This window comes from Quercus robur, chromosome 4 (genome assembly GCF_932294415.1).
Source record: "Quercus robur chromosome 4, dhQueRobu3.1, whole genome shotgun sequence".
NCBI lineage: Eukaryota > Viridiplantae > Streptophyta > Magnoliopsida > Fagales > Fagaceae > Quercus > Quercus robur.
The window spans coordinates 77,563,207-77,576,596 of NC_065537.1; the positions used below are offsets into that span (position 1 = coordinate 77,563,207).

The window sequence follows — 13,390 nt, forward strand, 5'->3', positions numbered from 1 at the left end:
CCAGTTTAATCCATTTTAGTTCACTTTAGTCCAATTCGGTCCATTCTGTCTATTTCAGCCCACTTAAGTCCATTTAGGTCTAATTCAGTTTATTTAATCTAATTCAGTCCAATTCGGTCTTATTGGTCCATATGATTCACTTTGGTCCAACTCAATCCATTTTGTCCACTTTGACCCACTTTGGTCCATTTTAGTGTACTAATTTAAGAACAGAAAAAACAGGTTTTGGTTAGTACTATCAGTTATTTGAGTAATATCGATTATAATTATATAATAAGTTTTGATTATAATGATAATAATAGTTTTCTTAAGATAATAAGAAATTTGAAACTTAAAAATTTTAATTGTACCAAAAGAAATGAAGAAAATATAATGCATAACAAATTAATTAGAATAATATAGACCACTTCCAAAAAAATAAATAATATCAATAAAAATAAACACCAAATATTTTAAAATTAAATATTTGTAAAAAATAAAGAGGATGGAGATTACTTTTATACATTGTTCAATTTAATAGTAAACAAATTATCGGCAATAAAATTTAGAAATTAAATTATACACAATACTATATCTCAAAATAATTAGGTCTACGACTAGTAATGATAATACCTTAATAACATTTTTTTTTTTTTTTGATCCATCACTAACAATTATGTAGCATCATGTACCAAGCACAATTCACTATGTTAACAGTTGTGAAAAATTTTTGCCCCTTGTAATGTTTTTAATAAATTTATATATAAATAAATAAAAAAACAGCATTACCGTTACTGAAATGTACATACCGTTTGTTAGTTTGATAAATTTAATGATTAAACGGTTTTAAGTAAAAAAAAAAACAAAAAAAAACAAAAATCACTTTGGTGGTCGTTGTGCTGTCTCTCTTTCTCGTTACTCGTTAGGCTTAGAAATTAGCGGCAGCGAACGCCGAAGAGCTGCCACAGGCCACAGAAGCAAAAGGGCGACGATGGGACCCACACCGAGTTCATCAAACGACAGGTCGGAGAGGAGGAAGAGGAACGCGAAAACGACAATCCAGTCCCTCGAACCCGACACCCTCTGTATGATCTTCGCCCTTCTCGACTTCTTCGACCTCGTTCGTTGTTCCGCCGTCTGCAAATACTGGTTCTCTCTCTCTCTCTCTCTCTCTCTCTCTCTCTCAAATTTCTTTTGATAACTAAGCACAAAGTTATGTTCTTTCCAAATTATTATAGAAATTCAATGGGTATTAACTTTAATGACAAAAATGACTTGGGTTATGCGAATTTGAGTTCTTAAGATAATCCCAATATGGAGTTTCTGAAAATCATAGCCATCCATTTTTTTTTTTTTTTTTATGTACATGAATTAGATTTTGTCACATTGTCAATAATTTAAATAAATATTTAATATGGTCACTTCCTCAAAATAAATAAATGATGGTGATGTGGCAAAATCTAATTAATCCAATAATTTCGAAATTTATGAATGTAATTTTAGTACCCCATGATGGAGAGTTACCTTAAGAACTCTAGAGGATCGTGATCCGAGTAATGCTAGATGATATATATACTACTAGAAATTGAGTACATTTTTGTTGTGAATTAATGTGGACTTGCCGACCAGTTATGCATGGCATCATAATTCAGCTTCCAAATTGGTTTGTAACAAATTTGCAATAAAACTTATAATACCTAGAGAAATTTTCGTGTGAATTGGAATTATAGGAGAGGACACATTATAAAGGTTGAATGCTTTTTGTGATAAGTTTGTATGTCATTCATATATGTCTAGTTAACACACACACACACACAAAAAAAAAAAAAAATGATGTGGTTATATGTCTGACCAATTTACTTTCTCAATGCTTTTTATGAAGGAATACGATTATTAATAAGTCTAAATTGCTGCGGGAATTCTACGCCAAGCAGAAGCAGAACTCCACAGAATTTTCCAATAAGTCTACATGCTCAGAGACATCGTTAAAGACATACTTAGAGGAGCTTGCCATGGAGCATCACAGAGTCTCCTTACAAGAAGGTTTGATCAATATTGATCAATGGAAAGGTCATTCAGTTGGGTAAATCCTCTTCTTCTTGTTTAGTTGTCATTTATACGTAAGTTCTTTGTGAATGATTACTTGTTATATTACGCAAGAACAATCTGAATATAATTGGAGGTAGAGTATAAACATTTGAAAAGTCTGTGAGTACTATGTTGATAGGCATAAGGTACTCGAGAGTCTGTTGTGCTATTAAACTGTTCTCTCTTATAAAACAGTTGTTATGTAGTTGTTTCAAAGTCAATTCAGATCAAATTATGTTAAAACTTCAGAATCATGGAAACTTAAATATCATTAGGGAAGAAACTTCACTCTACAGTAGCTTTTGTCAATTGATTCTTAGAGTGAACTAAAGAATCTGGGCTGTTTAATAATAACTTTTAGCAAGCTCATTTGGTAACACGTAAATCAGGTCTTAAATTAAAAGGACTATATAGAGACATTTAGTAACAGCATACTTAATGTTGAAAGTAGACCACACTCGCTGCTGCAATTTTGTGTTCTTATTGAACTGACCCTTTATTCCATTATAATCTAATCCATTAAGCGTTCACCCATCACATAAACAACAATCATGTTGCCACCATCATGACAATGAACATTACCTAAGTTACACCATCATTGTCACCACAAAAAGGTTAAGGCAATCATAGATTGGTCCAGCCCAAAAATATTTATGACATTTAGAGTTTCATGGGCTTGCTTCCTTTTACCATAGGTTCATCGGAAGATTTTGTATTATCATGTCCTCCATTACTAATTGTATGAAACAAGCTGTGTTTTAATGAACAAATACTACTAAAATGGCATTTAAGGAGGTCAAACAAAAGATGACCCAGGCACCAATCATGTGCCTCGCAAATTTAAAAAAAAAAAGTCTTTCAAGTAAAATGTGACACATCAAATATTAGCATAGGTGGATTACTTGGTCAAGAGCAGCATCTAGTAGCTTATTGTAGTGGAAAAATGAATAAGGCTAAACAAAGGTATTCGACACCATTATCTTCTCTCACAAAAATTTGTCATCTATTTTGACCGTGAAAGCCCTATGCAACCTCAACTCTCATAAGAAGTTAAATTTTAGGCATGGCCGTTAGGTTGAGTTCCTACAATGCTACTTATTTGTAGTAAAACTTTCAGTAGGAGTTGAGAATAAAGCACTTAATTCTCTTAGTTGAAGGGTATCCTTGCTATCAATCATGAGTGTCCTTGCTACCAATCATGAGCATTATGGTTACAGGTTCAAGAGACTTAAGGAGGAGTATGAATTGCGCCCAGACTTTGAAGAGATATATAGTTCCCTATTTAGTGTATCCGTCTACAATCTTCAAGATGGGTGTTTCTCCAAAGACAATTATGTATCCCATGAACTTCAGTTAGATTTCCTAGCATGGGAGATTATGTAGGAGGTCTTTTAGACATTTTGGTTTGGGTAAGATAATTGAGAAAGTAAAATTTCAATTAAATTGATCAGCCTTAGTGAGCCACTGCCAAGATTATTTGGAAATGTTGAAATGTCAATTGGCCAAACATCACAAGCAATGCCAGTCTTTATATCCCACTACCTTTCCCAGATTTTCCCTTGTCAAGATATGAGCATGGACTTTGTTTTAGGATTACTACATACCTTTAGATGAGCATATTGTTTCTACCAAGGATTGAGGAATTCAACACTCTCTAGTTTGTTGGCAAGAATGGCTAGATTATGATTGCACATGGATTACTTGTTTTGAGCTAGTAAATTGACCCAATCTTGCTTGAGTTCAGAAGTGCCATGAGTCACACTCAATGAGTCAAGTTATTCTAAGCTTAAGGGAGTTGGTGCTAACACAAGATATAGGCCTCCCATAAAACAGAATTATGGATGTAGACACAAAAAAAGATAGCCCAACTAGTGGCCTTATGGATGGAGCCTGCTATTAGTTGGGCCTAAGGCCTAATCACTTAATGTCTAGGATTTATTGTATCTATGTAATTGGTTATATTATTTTCTAATTAGGTTTAGGAATTTAAATGATTTTCTTACTAGGGAAAAACAGTTAGTTTCTTTTTCTACTAGTATAATAAATTTGGAACTCTATTTATGGAACCCAGGGTTCAATATTGTTTTGAAGTTTGCTTGATTAATAAAACTCTCTTTCGGAATTTTGCCAATGGTCTGATGCTGACTCTAGCCAATCCTAAGGTGTCGATTCCTATGTTTTTTTTTTTTTTTTTTTAAAATGGTGTCGATTCCTATGTTTATTCTCTCTTGTTTGGTGCTTTATTCAGGCAAGTCTAGGTGCTAATTCCTAGTCTTTTTCTTTAATTTTTCTATTCTTCAATTTCGTAATTGCATCTGTTTTGGTTTTTTCTTGTGTCATTTGTGCATGGTTTTTTCCTGTTTTATAATCGAAGAAATTTTTTCTAGAAGTATGAGGATCTGCTATTTTTTTTTTCATTTATAGGGTTGGATTGATGTTTTGCAGGATATCTCTATTGTTGTGAAAATATGAACTTTATCAAATCTTTAGCAGATCCACATTATGGGGGTAAATATAACATTTTCATCAAAATGTCAAAGTTTGGTATATCTCTAGAGGCATCCCATGCTTGTTATCCTAATTATGTAAAATTGTACGAGTTACATGTGGATTGTGTGTGTAGGTGTGAACAGGCAAATCTTGGGTAGTAGATTTTATTTTTCTAACCTTGCCTTCTATTAGGTTTAATCAGTGCCGAATGAAGATGGGCTTGATTCTTACTGGCAAAGGTGATAAGGTATAGTATCATGTATGCTAAGTTGCTACCTACAATGCCATTCTTAAGGATTGTAATAATTACTATTCAACTTTTATGTTTCTCCACTGGTGAGAGTAGATTTTGTTTTATGCTTTGCATCATAATACTGTTAACTTATTGCATGTGAATGATGCTAGGTAATGCGTCTCTGGTCGCTAGAAAGCTACAAATGTGTGGAAGAATATGCTGTTCCAGACACAGTTCCTCTAGTTGACTTTGATTTTGATGAGAGCAAGGTAACATTAATAAATCAATGCTTCAAGTGTCTTTGTGTATGTAAAACTTGACCTATACTCCAAAAAATTAGTTTGAGGATTCATGTTGATGTGTTTATCATTTTTTTTATAACTATGTTAATGTGTTTATCATGAAGTATGAATTTCAATTTGTTGATGTTTTCTATGGCATTGCTTCTTTTGAATGGAGTGATAAGTAATGAATGCATCTTCATCTAAAGAATTCACAAAATTCGTTAGTGCAAATTTTACGACTAATCTCATGAATTAGCATCTAAAGATTCCTCCAACATGCTATTAGAATTGCAGAATGGTTCTACCTTTATCAGATGTTTAAGTAGCAGGCCTGAAGTTCAACATCTTTCTTTTCTGCCTCCTGTAAATTTATTTTTATGGATACAAATGAGTGATAGGCCAATATTATTTGATATTTCATGTTTGGTCTCAGAAGCTAATAAACTTTTTATTGGATTAAATTTTTTTGTTTTATTGAAAGGCTACAGATGGATAATTTTATGGATCTCTTTACGTTATCTAATTTCAGAATGTATTATTTATCTTTCTAGATTGTTGGTTTGGTTGGTACTCGTATATGCATATGGAGGCGAAATGGGAAAAGAAGTATATTTCCGTCAAATGAAGGCACGTTTGTGAAGGGTTTATGCATGCGGTATGTGGAATTTTCTCGTTATCTTGATTTATGAATAGCTGTAATTATTACGATGCAACCAGCATATTACATGCATGGTATGGATACCTATAATAATAAAGGGATGTCATGACAGAGGGAACCAGAGATTCCAATGCCATGAAATTTGTAAGTTCAAGCTATCTTGCACACAACCAAGCATCATCATAAGGGAATTTCATATATGATTTCTTTCACCATGAAGTGATGCCTGTCTGAATATATACTTACTAGCTTCTGCTGATGGCACTCTTGGAGATCCCACCTCAATGGATTATTACTGTGATGTCTTTTTAAGTCTATGAACCTTACCACTAGCAGGATTAAATCCTATACAAGACTGTTGTTTGTTGGATGTTTTCCTAAATTCTGAATCAAGAAAATATATTTGGTACAAGTTCTTTTTGGCATATTTGTCCAACCCCCCCCCCCCCCCCCCCCTCTCTCCTCTTTTAATCATGTAGATGGCTGGAGAAGTGTGTGGCAATCTTTTAAGTATACAAACTGGTTTTTAATTATAATTTTTAATTTGTAAAATTAAGATTATTAACTATACAAAGCAGTTCTTTTATGTGATGTGAAAATTTCTGATCTTGTATTTTTATTATTTATTTGTTTATGCTTGTTAAGTGGTCCTTTAGATAGTGGTACCAATGTATTAGTCCACCATCTTGAAACAAGTTTGAAAGTCACTAAGTGAATTCATCGTTTAGAAAGATTGATAGTAGAAGTAACCTTTGTTATACACAGTGGTGGGAGGGGTGGCTTTGCAAAATGGAGGTTTAAAAGAGAGAAGGGGGAAATGCTATTGTGCTACTTTGAGGTAAGAATACCCATGAAGATTTAGTTAGAACCAAACCTACCATTTAGCTCATATAAGTGTGATTAAAAAAATCTTGAGATAAATGCCTCCCTTCAGCACCTATCAAGAGCTTAAGCTTTAGATATCCTACTTGCTAGAGAATAATTAAAGCTACTTGTATGTTGAAAACCCAAGTCATTAATGCTATTCATGATTGATTCCAAACTGTAACTTAATTATTTGGCTCCTTATAATTTCTCTAACTTATCATTAGGATATTAACATTCAAAGTAAAGTGTTATGTTTGCTTGTTATGTGCAAAAACAATCTGATTCCTTTCCTGCTTACAGTTACAATGATCCAGAGGCAGTGGTCGGATGTGAGGATGGCACAGCTCGTTTATTTGACATGTACAGTAGAAAGTGTTCTCGAATAATTAGGTATGGTGTCAGGAAATTTATAAATTGGAATGTGTTGCTATTTCCTTGGTTAGCTGTGTTGTAACAACTCAGTCAGTATCTAATCCATCTTGGGCATCACAGTTTCCCCCACTTAAATCCATCTGTGCTATAACATAAATGGACTAGTCTACTCATAATTGAGACTCCTTGCAGTTGTTAATAAAGCCTAAATCAATCCTATATATACCATGTATGCATACACCCACACAATACACACTCAGCCAATGTCTAATAGTTTTGGGGCATCAAAGTTATGCACTCCCCTCACTTTCCACAATTGGATGAATCTGTCTAGGTCAATGGATGTAGCAGTATTGCATAGCTGTTTATCCTTCCCTCAGGAGCCATAATGAACATGCCCAGTACATATTATAGGAGACCTCACGGATGCTTATGAGAAAGAACTCTCACTCTAGTCTATTCCATTTAAGTTAAGAGTATTTCTTTTCAACTTAAGTCCTGAGCATTACAGAAGTATGCATTTTGACATTAATCAGTGGTTTGTGGATGTGAGGATCATATTGAACTTTTAATTGCAGGATGCGAGCTGGGCCTGTAACATGCTTATGTTTGAGCGATGATCAGTTGATACTTAGTGGTTCCTCTCTTGGGAGCATCACAGTCTCGGGTATTTTATCTGATCAGCAGGTAGCAACACTAAGATCAAGAATAACAATAGGAGGTACTCTATTCCTGCTCTGTCAGAAATCTTTTGGCCATGTTTATATATTGTTCATCAGCCTTTTGGATCCTTTGGAATTTGCTTATTGGCATTGATGTGTATGACACTGTTTTTGTTTCCATTGTCATCTTTTATTAGATCAGTTATTTTATTTCTTTTTGTATTGAGATTAAAGCTTGGTTGAGTTGAGTTGAGTTGAGTTTTGTTGATGTATATATAGATAAACATGATATTATTGGAAAGTGTGAAGTGGAGCTGGGTTGTCTGTGGTAATATTTCCACCTGACATCACACTCCTATTTTTGCATTTTGGCTATTTGGGGACCTTGTGTCCTTTTTGAAAATCTACATGTCCAAGTCTTCTATATTGTTTGAGGTCGTGTCCAACACCTAAACCTCATTTGGGCATGGGCTATATATGTGCTATGGTACTTTATATTTTTCATGTGGGTAGAACGTCCTTTTGTATCTGCTCATTCGTCCTTGTTGGATCAACTTTTCTCATTGAAAGTAATACAGTAGACTTCCAGTTCCTGAATAAAGTGGATGTTTTTGTGTGACCTGCTGTCACAAAATGCTTACTAGTTTGAAGCATTTTTTTTCTTCTTCTTCTCTTGAACTTACCAGGGCATTGTTCTTCATTTGTAAGCGCATAAACTTTCAACTTCTCCTGACAGGCATAAAGACTTTGTGTTACAATGCTTGCTCACATCTAGTGTTTGCTGGATCAACGTCTGGATATACATCTTGTTGGGACCTTAGGTATGCTTATATTAGTTCTAAATACTATATATGAACTAAACTTCAAGAGAGTTCTATTTCATAGCATGAGCTTTTTGATTTTCCGAGGAGAATCTATGTTGTCATTTTCAAATATGTAGCTAGTGGTAGATGAAAAAAACCAGTACTTTATGTGGCCCATAAGCTTTTACCACCAGATCATAACACCCGATAGGCCATAACGTTCTAATTGTAGAATCTGTATCTCAGAGAAAATATCACGACATGAAGTGTAACCCCAAATGAGTGATATTTCAGCTCAAATTGATGAGGATTTATCTTTACATTTTAGCTTAAGAAGATAAGAGGACAAGTTAAACAAAATTAATAAAATAGCAAAAGCTGAATATATATTGCAACCAGCAAAAGCTGTGATGATTACAAAATCACCTATTGTTATGATCTTAAATTTTTCATCTCTCCTTTTTTTTTTTTTTTTTTTTTAAGTGTAAATAGGCAATAAAATGAATACCAGGACAATTTTTGGAATTTTATTATGGATTCTTATTATTGGTCAGTTACCAATTCTGTTAATGGTAATATTCAGGACAATGAGATCTCTATGGGAAACACGGGTGAGTCCGAATGTTGTTTATTCTGTGCAACACCTGCGAAGTGACAAGTCAACTTTAGTTGTTGGAGGAATAGATGGTGTGCTACGCACATTAGATCAAAACACAGGTCAAGTTCTTGCAAGCTGCGTCATGGAAGGTAACGCGTTATCAAGCTCCCAGAACACGTATGGAGCTACTGAAAAAAGGAAAGGAAGAAGGCTTTCAGAGGGTACGCCCATTGACAGCATTCCTAAAAGTGCTCGACCTCCCATCACATGCTTGGCTGTTGGGATGAAGAAGGTTGTCACTGCACATAATGGCAGGCACATCAGACTCTGGAAATTCAATAGCTGACATGACCTGCTGGTTTTAATGTACTGGTGGTTTAAATGTTCAATTTGAGTAGTTTATAATAAACACGTTTTCATTTTTTTTTTCTATGATATGATTTTTAGATACATTTCATATCTGCCATTTTGTGAGATTGAAATGTTCAATTTGAGTAGTTTATAATAAACATTTTTTCATTTTTTTCTATGATATGATTTTTAGAGACATTTCATATCTGCCATTTTGTGAGATTTGATTAGAACTGATGTGAGCTAAAACATGTAGAGAAAAGGGTTTCAAAATTCAATTGTGTGTATGATGAGCTGTGCCAAATTTGAAGTTCAGACAGAGAACCCAACTTGGTCAGGCCCAAGGCATACAGCCTATTACTTTAATGCCCCACCTGCTCACAAACCCACGTAACTAGGGTCCGCAATAGAATCATGTGACTCAGGTCTTATGGGAATTGGAATCAGATGAATTGTTTCCGATGTGGGATCTCACTAGAATGCAATTGCATAAAAATTTTGTATGGTTTTAAGAATATTAGCCATTTGGTGAACACCTTTTTACACTGCCAAAAAAGTCTCTAAAAATAGTAAAATACCACACATTCTTAACATGGCTCTTACCAAAATGAATAATAATAATAATGCTATTCGCTGTTTATGCTCACAAGAAAGACCCTCAAAATAACACACATTTTAACAATGATGTGAGCTGAAACAGGGAAAGTTTTACTTATAGAGTAGGAAAGTGGAGAAAAGGGTTTCAAAATTCAGTCACTATAATATCCATAGGCACATTATTATCCAACACCTATTATCCAAAAGGGTTTCTAGAAAATGTATGAATATATTGAAGATAAAATGAAAAGAAATCACACATAAACTAATAATCAGTGATTACTTCCAAAACCTAATTAAGTGGTTGCAAGCAATCATCTGTTATTACAAATCTTTGTTCTTAAATCAAGTCATTTATTTTATGTCATTCATTAATTCTTCAAAGCTTATGATTTCATCCTAAAACATGTTAAAACAGCTGATCAATTCACAAGATACCAAAAGTCTAATAATTTCCATTTATCACAAAGTAATTAATAATAAAATTAACCTTATGTGCATACGCCTACCACCTCAAAACTCGGTTAATGGTGTCATCCTAGTTCATATTTAGTCCTTCAATGCCTCCTTAATCCTCTTTGCAATGAGCTAATCATGTACCAAATCCACTCTCCATGTCTAGATTCGAAGGGTTGCAATGTTGTGGTTGATGCAATGGTTGCCTAGTTTGCTAGTCTTTGGAACTTAACTATTAGGGTTCTTGTAAATGTAGATGAAATAGGGGGCTCTTGAGTGGCTGCAAATAATATTTATTTAAAATAATTATTTAATTTTGATAGTTAGAACTTGCTCAATTATTTTTTGAGATCATTAAATACTGCAAAATTATAATTATCTTTTGATTGGGCCACTGATAATCAAAAATGATATTGAATTTCATTTCTTTGTCTCAATAACTAATCAAAATCAATTTTTAATTCCATGCAATCAAGTTCAGATCAGAATATATTCTTAACCGATGCATATGAAGCTTTCTTCTAAATTGATTGAAACCCTAGTTCTTGCCTAAAATAAATCTTTTTTACTCTCAAATTGCATAACGATCTATTCTTATATGAATTTTCACTCTAGGCTATATGTTATTTTACGAACATGTAAAATGAGATATTTACACTCTTAACAAACAATTTCATAGAAAACCATCCATTGTTCTTTGAGTTGAATCAAACCATACTATACCAATGGGTTGGATCCTTCAATTCTTTGCACCCCTTAGTGAAAATGGGGTGATGAGGTTAGACAAAAGGGTTAGGCAAGAAAAGATTTGCTCTCTCCCTATCTTGGGAGTATTTACCTAAATACCTTTATATGTACATTTTAAATTATTAAGTGGTATACCGTTAATTGGGAGATGTACAAAGTGTAGCTTTATTCTAACCTTATATATAGTTTTAGTCCTTTTTAAAAAATATATTTTTATTTTTATATATAACTTCCATTTTTTTTCTTGGAAAAAGAGTTTTGGGAATCTTCATTTGAATTTTTGGAAAAGTTAGAAGTAGAAGAATTCACCTTCTTTTTTTCTTTTTTACTTTTTGAGAATCATTATAAAAAGACTTGCTAAACTTCATTTTTCATTTTTTTTTAAATTTTAAAAATTTATTTGATGTAAAGATTTTAAAAACTTCTTTGAGAATTTACTGGAAACATATATTTTACAACTTCTTTCTTTCTTTCATTTTTTTGGGAAAACTTGATTACATAGACAGACTTTTTTAAAGGGGTTGACTCTTTCTTGTAGACTCAACAAGCAAAGTAAACACACACAACTAAGTTAATGCAGTGGTAGAGCCAAAATTTCAATTTAAGGAGGCAAGATTGGAAGCAAAATTAATTCTAGAAATATATCTAATATTACTAAAAATAAATAAAAACCTATAATTATGTAATTGTCATACAAAATATCCTATAATGGAAACTATATATATTTTTTCATTACGAGGTTAATTTATCGTTAAAATTATAGTTGTGAGGGTAAAATTCCCAAGTCAAACGATGGGCCTTGGACCCTATACAGAGTCCAACTACGACCAAAGGGAAAATGGGCCGCCAAAGCAACTGCCAGCCCAACCCTAATAAATCCAAACTTATTTAAAGGAGACGTCCGAGGAGGAGTGTCTCCTCGGACGCGCCAAATATGAGCCCAACATGCACCCTATCCATAATAAGAAGTCATTCTAAACAAATATTGGTTATCAGGATAAGCCTCACAAAGCAGGGAGAAGAACAAAAGCATAGGATATCCAGGGAGAGACCACAACTGCCGCATTAAATGCAAAGAAGCTACTTTTCCAGCCGCATTAATGTGGAGAAGACAGGCGAACAATGTTACATTGGCCAATGCAACTCACAGAAAGATAAGGTGGATGTCCGATGGGACAGGCACTCAAGTGAAGGTCCAGATGGTTAACAAGTGTAAGGTTCTTATCAATTTAAGGAGGCTATATAAGAGAAGGAAATCCCCATGAAGAAGGAATCGGAAATTGAAAAACAGAAAGGAGAGAGGAAGAAAGAGCAAGGCAATAGTCTTTGATCAGAACTAGAGGTGCACCCATACGGTTCCTCGGACTAAGTATCCTGTGGACATTAAGGAGATATTCTTACGTTCAAACTGCTGCATGGCATGCAATTAACTAACGTTCACTTCATCCAGCCCTAGTTCTGTAACCCGCTCTCTATAAATTCATTGTCTAGGGTTCTTTGGGCCAGAATCACTTACTTGTGGGGCCTGGGCCCCAAAGACAGACCCTACAATAGTAATATACCTAGAAAGTCGTATATTATCTCACTATCTTGATTACTTTAAAAAATATTAGGTAGAATTCAACTTTCTCCCTATATTCTTTTAATAATTTACTATATGAGCTTTAGTAAAAACCTAGGTATTGAAACTATATAAAATAGTCAACATATTGAAAGAAAAAGGATTAGTAGAGAGATTGGACAATCAGGAATTCAATGCCTTGTGAAGCTAAAATATAAGTAATGTTAACTTTTTTTTTTTTTTTTGTAATTATTTAAATTTAACCGGCAACATGTTTAAATGTCATGAATTTGATACTAACGTAAAAAGTGATGTGAAATGGGACAATTGAATTTCAATTGTTGTGAAATGCCATTAGTAGCCTAAGTTAAGTTTCAAGGAAACATTATGTTTATCTCGCTGTTTTTTATTAAGTATTATTTTATAGTATGTGGGGATGGATAAGCAAAATAATCAGATTTGAGGTGAGCTTGATTAAGAGCTGACTGAAATTATTTTTGGAATGAAAATTGAATTGCACAATCATGTACAATTATTTTTCTTGAATTTGGCAGGGTCAACCCATTGTAAAGATTGAAATCAGGTCTTAAACATTTACTATATTTTCATTTCAAAATATAAATGTTTCAACTTCAACTTTAA

General features: G+C 33.6%; 1 protein-coding gene across 5 annotated transcripts; it reads left to right on the plus strand.

Moving 5' to 3' along the window:
• The first annotated feature begins 843 nt into the window (after window positions 1-843).
• Window positions 844-9,585, plus strand: LOC126723812 (F-box/WD-40 repeat-containing protein At3g52030). 5 transcript variants are annotated; one of them, XM_050427617.1, is made up of 11 exons: window positions 845-1,128; window positions 1,862-2,062; window positions 4,750-4,804; window positions 4,963-5,061; window positions 5,628-5,731; window positions 5,847-5,878; window positions 6,500-6,572; window positions 6,902-6,991; window positions 7,552-7,694; window positions 8,372-8,456; window positions 9,022-9,585. In XM_050427617.1, exons 1-11 carry the CDS (start codon window positions 971-973, stop codon window positions 9,380-9,382), a joined length of 1,401 nt encoding a protein of 466 aa, XP_050283574.1. In that variant the 5' UTR covers window positions 845-970; the 3' UTR covers window positions 9,383-9,585. The 5 variants fall into 5 exon arrangements, with proteins under 5 accessions (XP_050283575.1, XP_050283574.1, XP_050283579.1 ...); XM_050427618.1 differs by lacking the exon at window positions 4,963-5,061 and having other exon boundaries at window positions 844-1,128; XM_050427620.1 differs by lacking the exon at window positions 845-1,128 and having other exon boundaries at window positions 1,871-2,062; window positions 4,760-4,804.
• The last annotated feature ends 3,805 nt before the right edge of the window (window positions 9,586-13,390 follow it).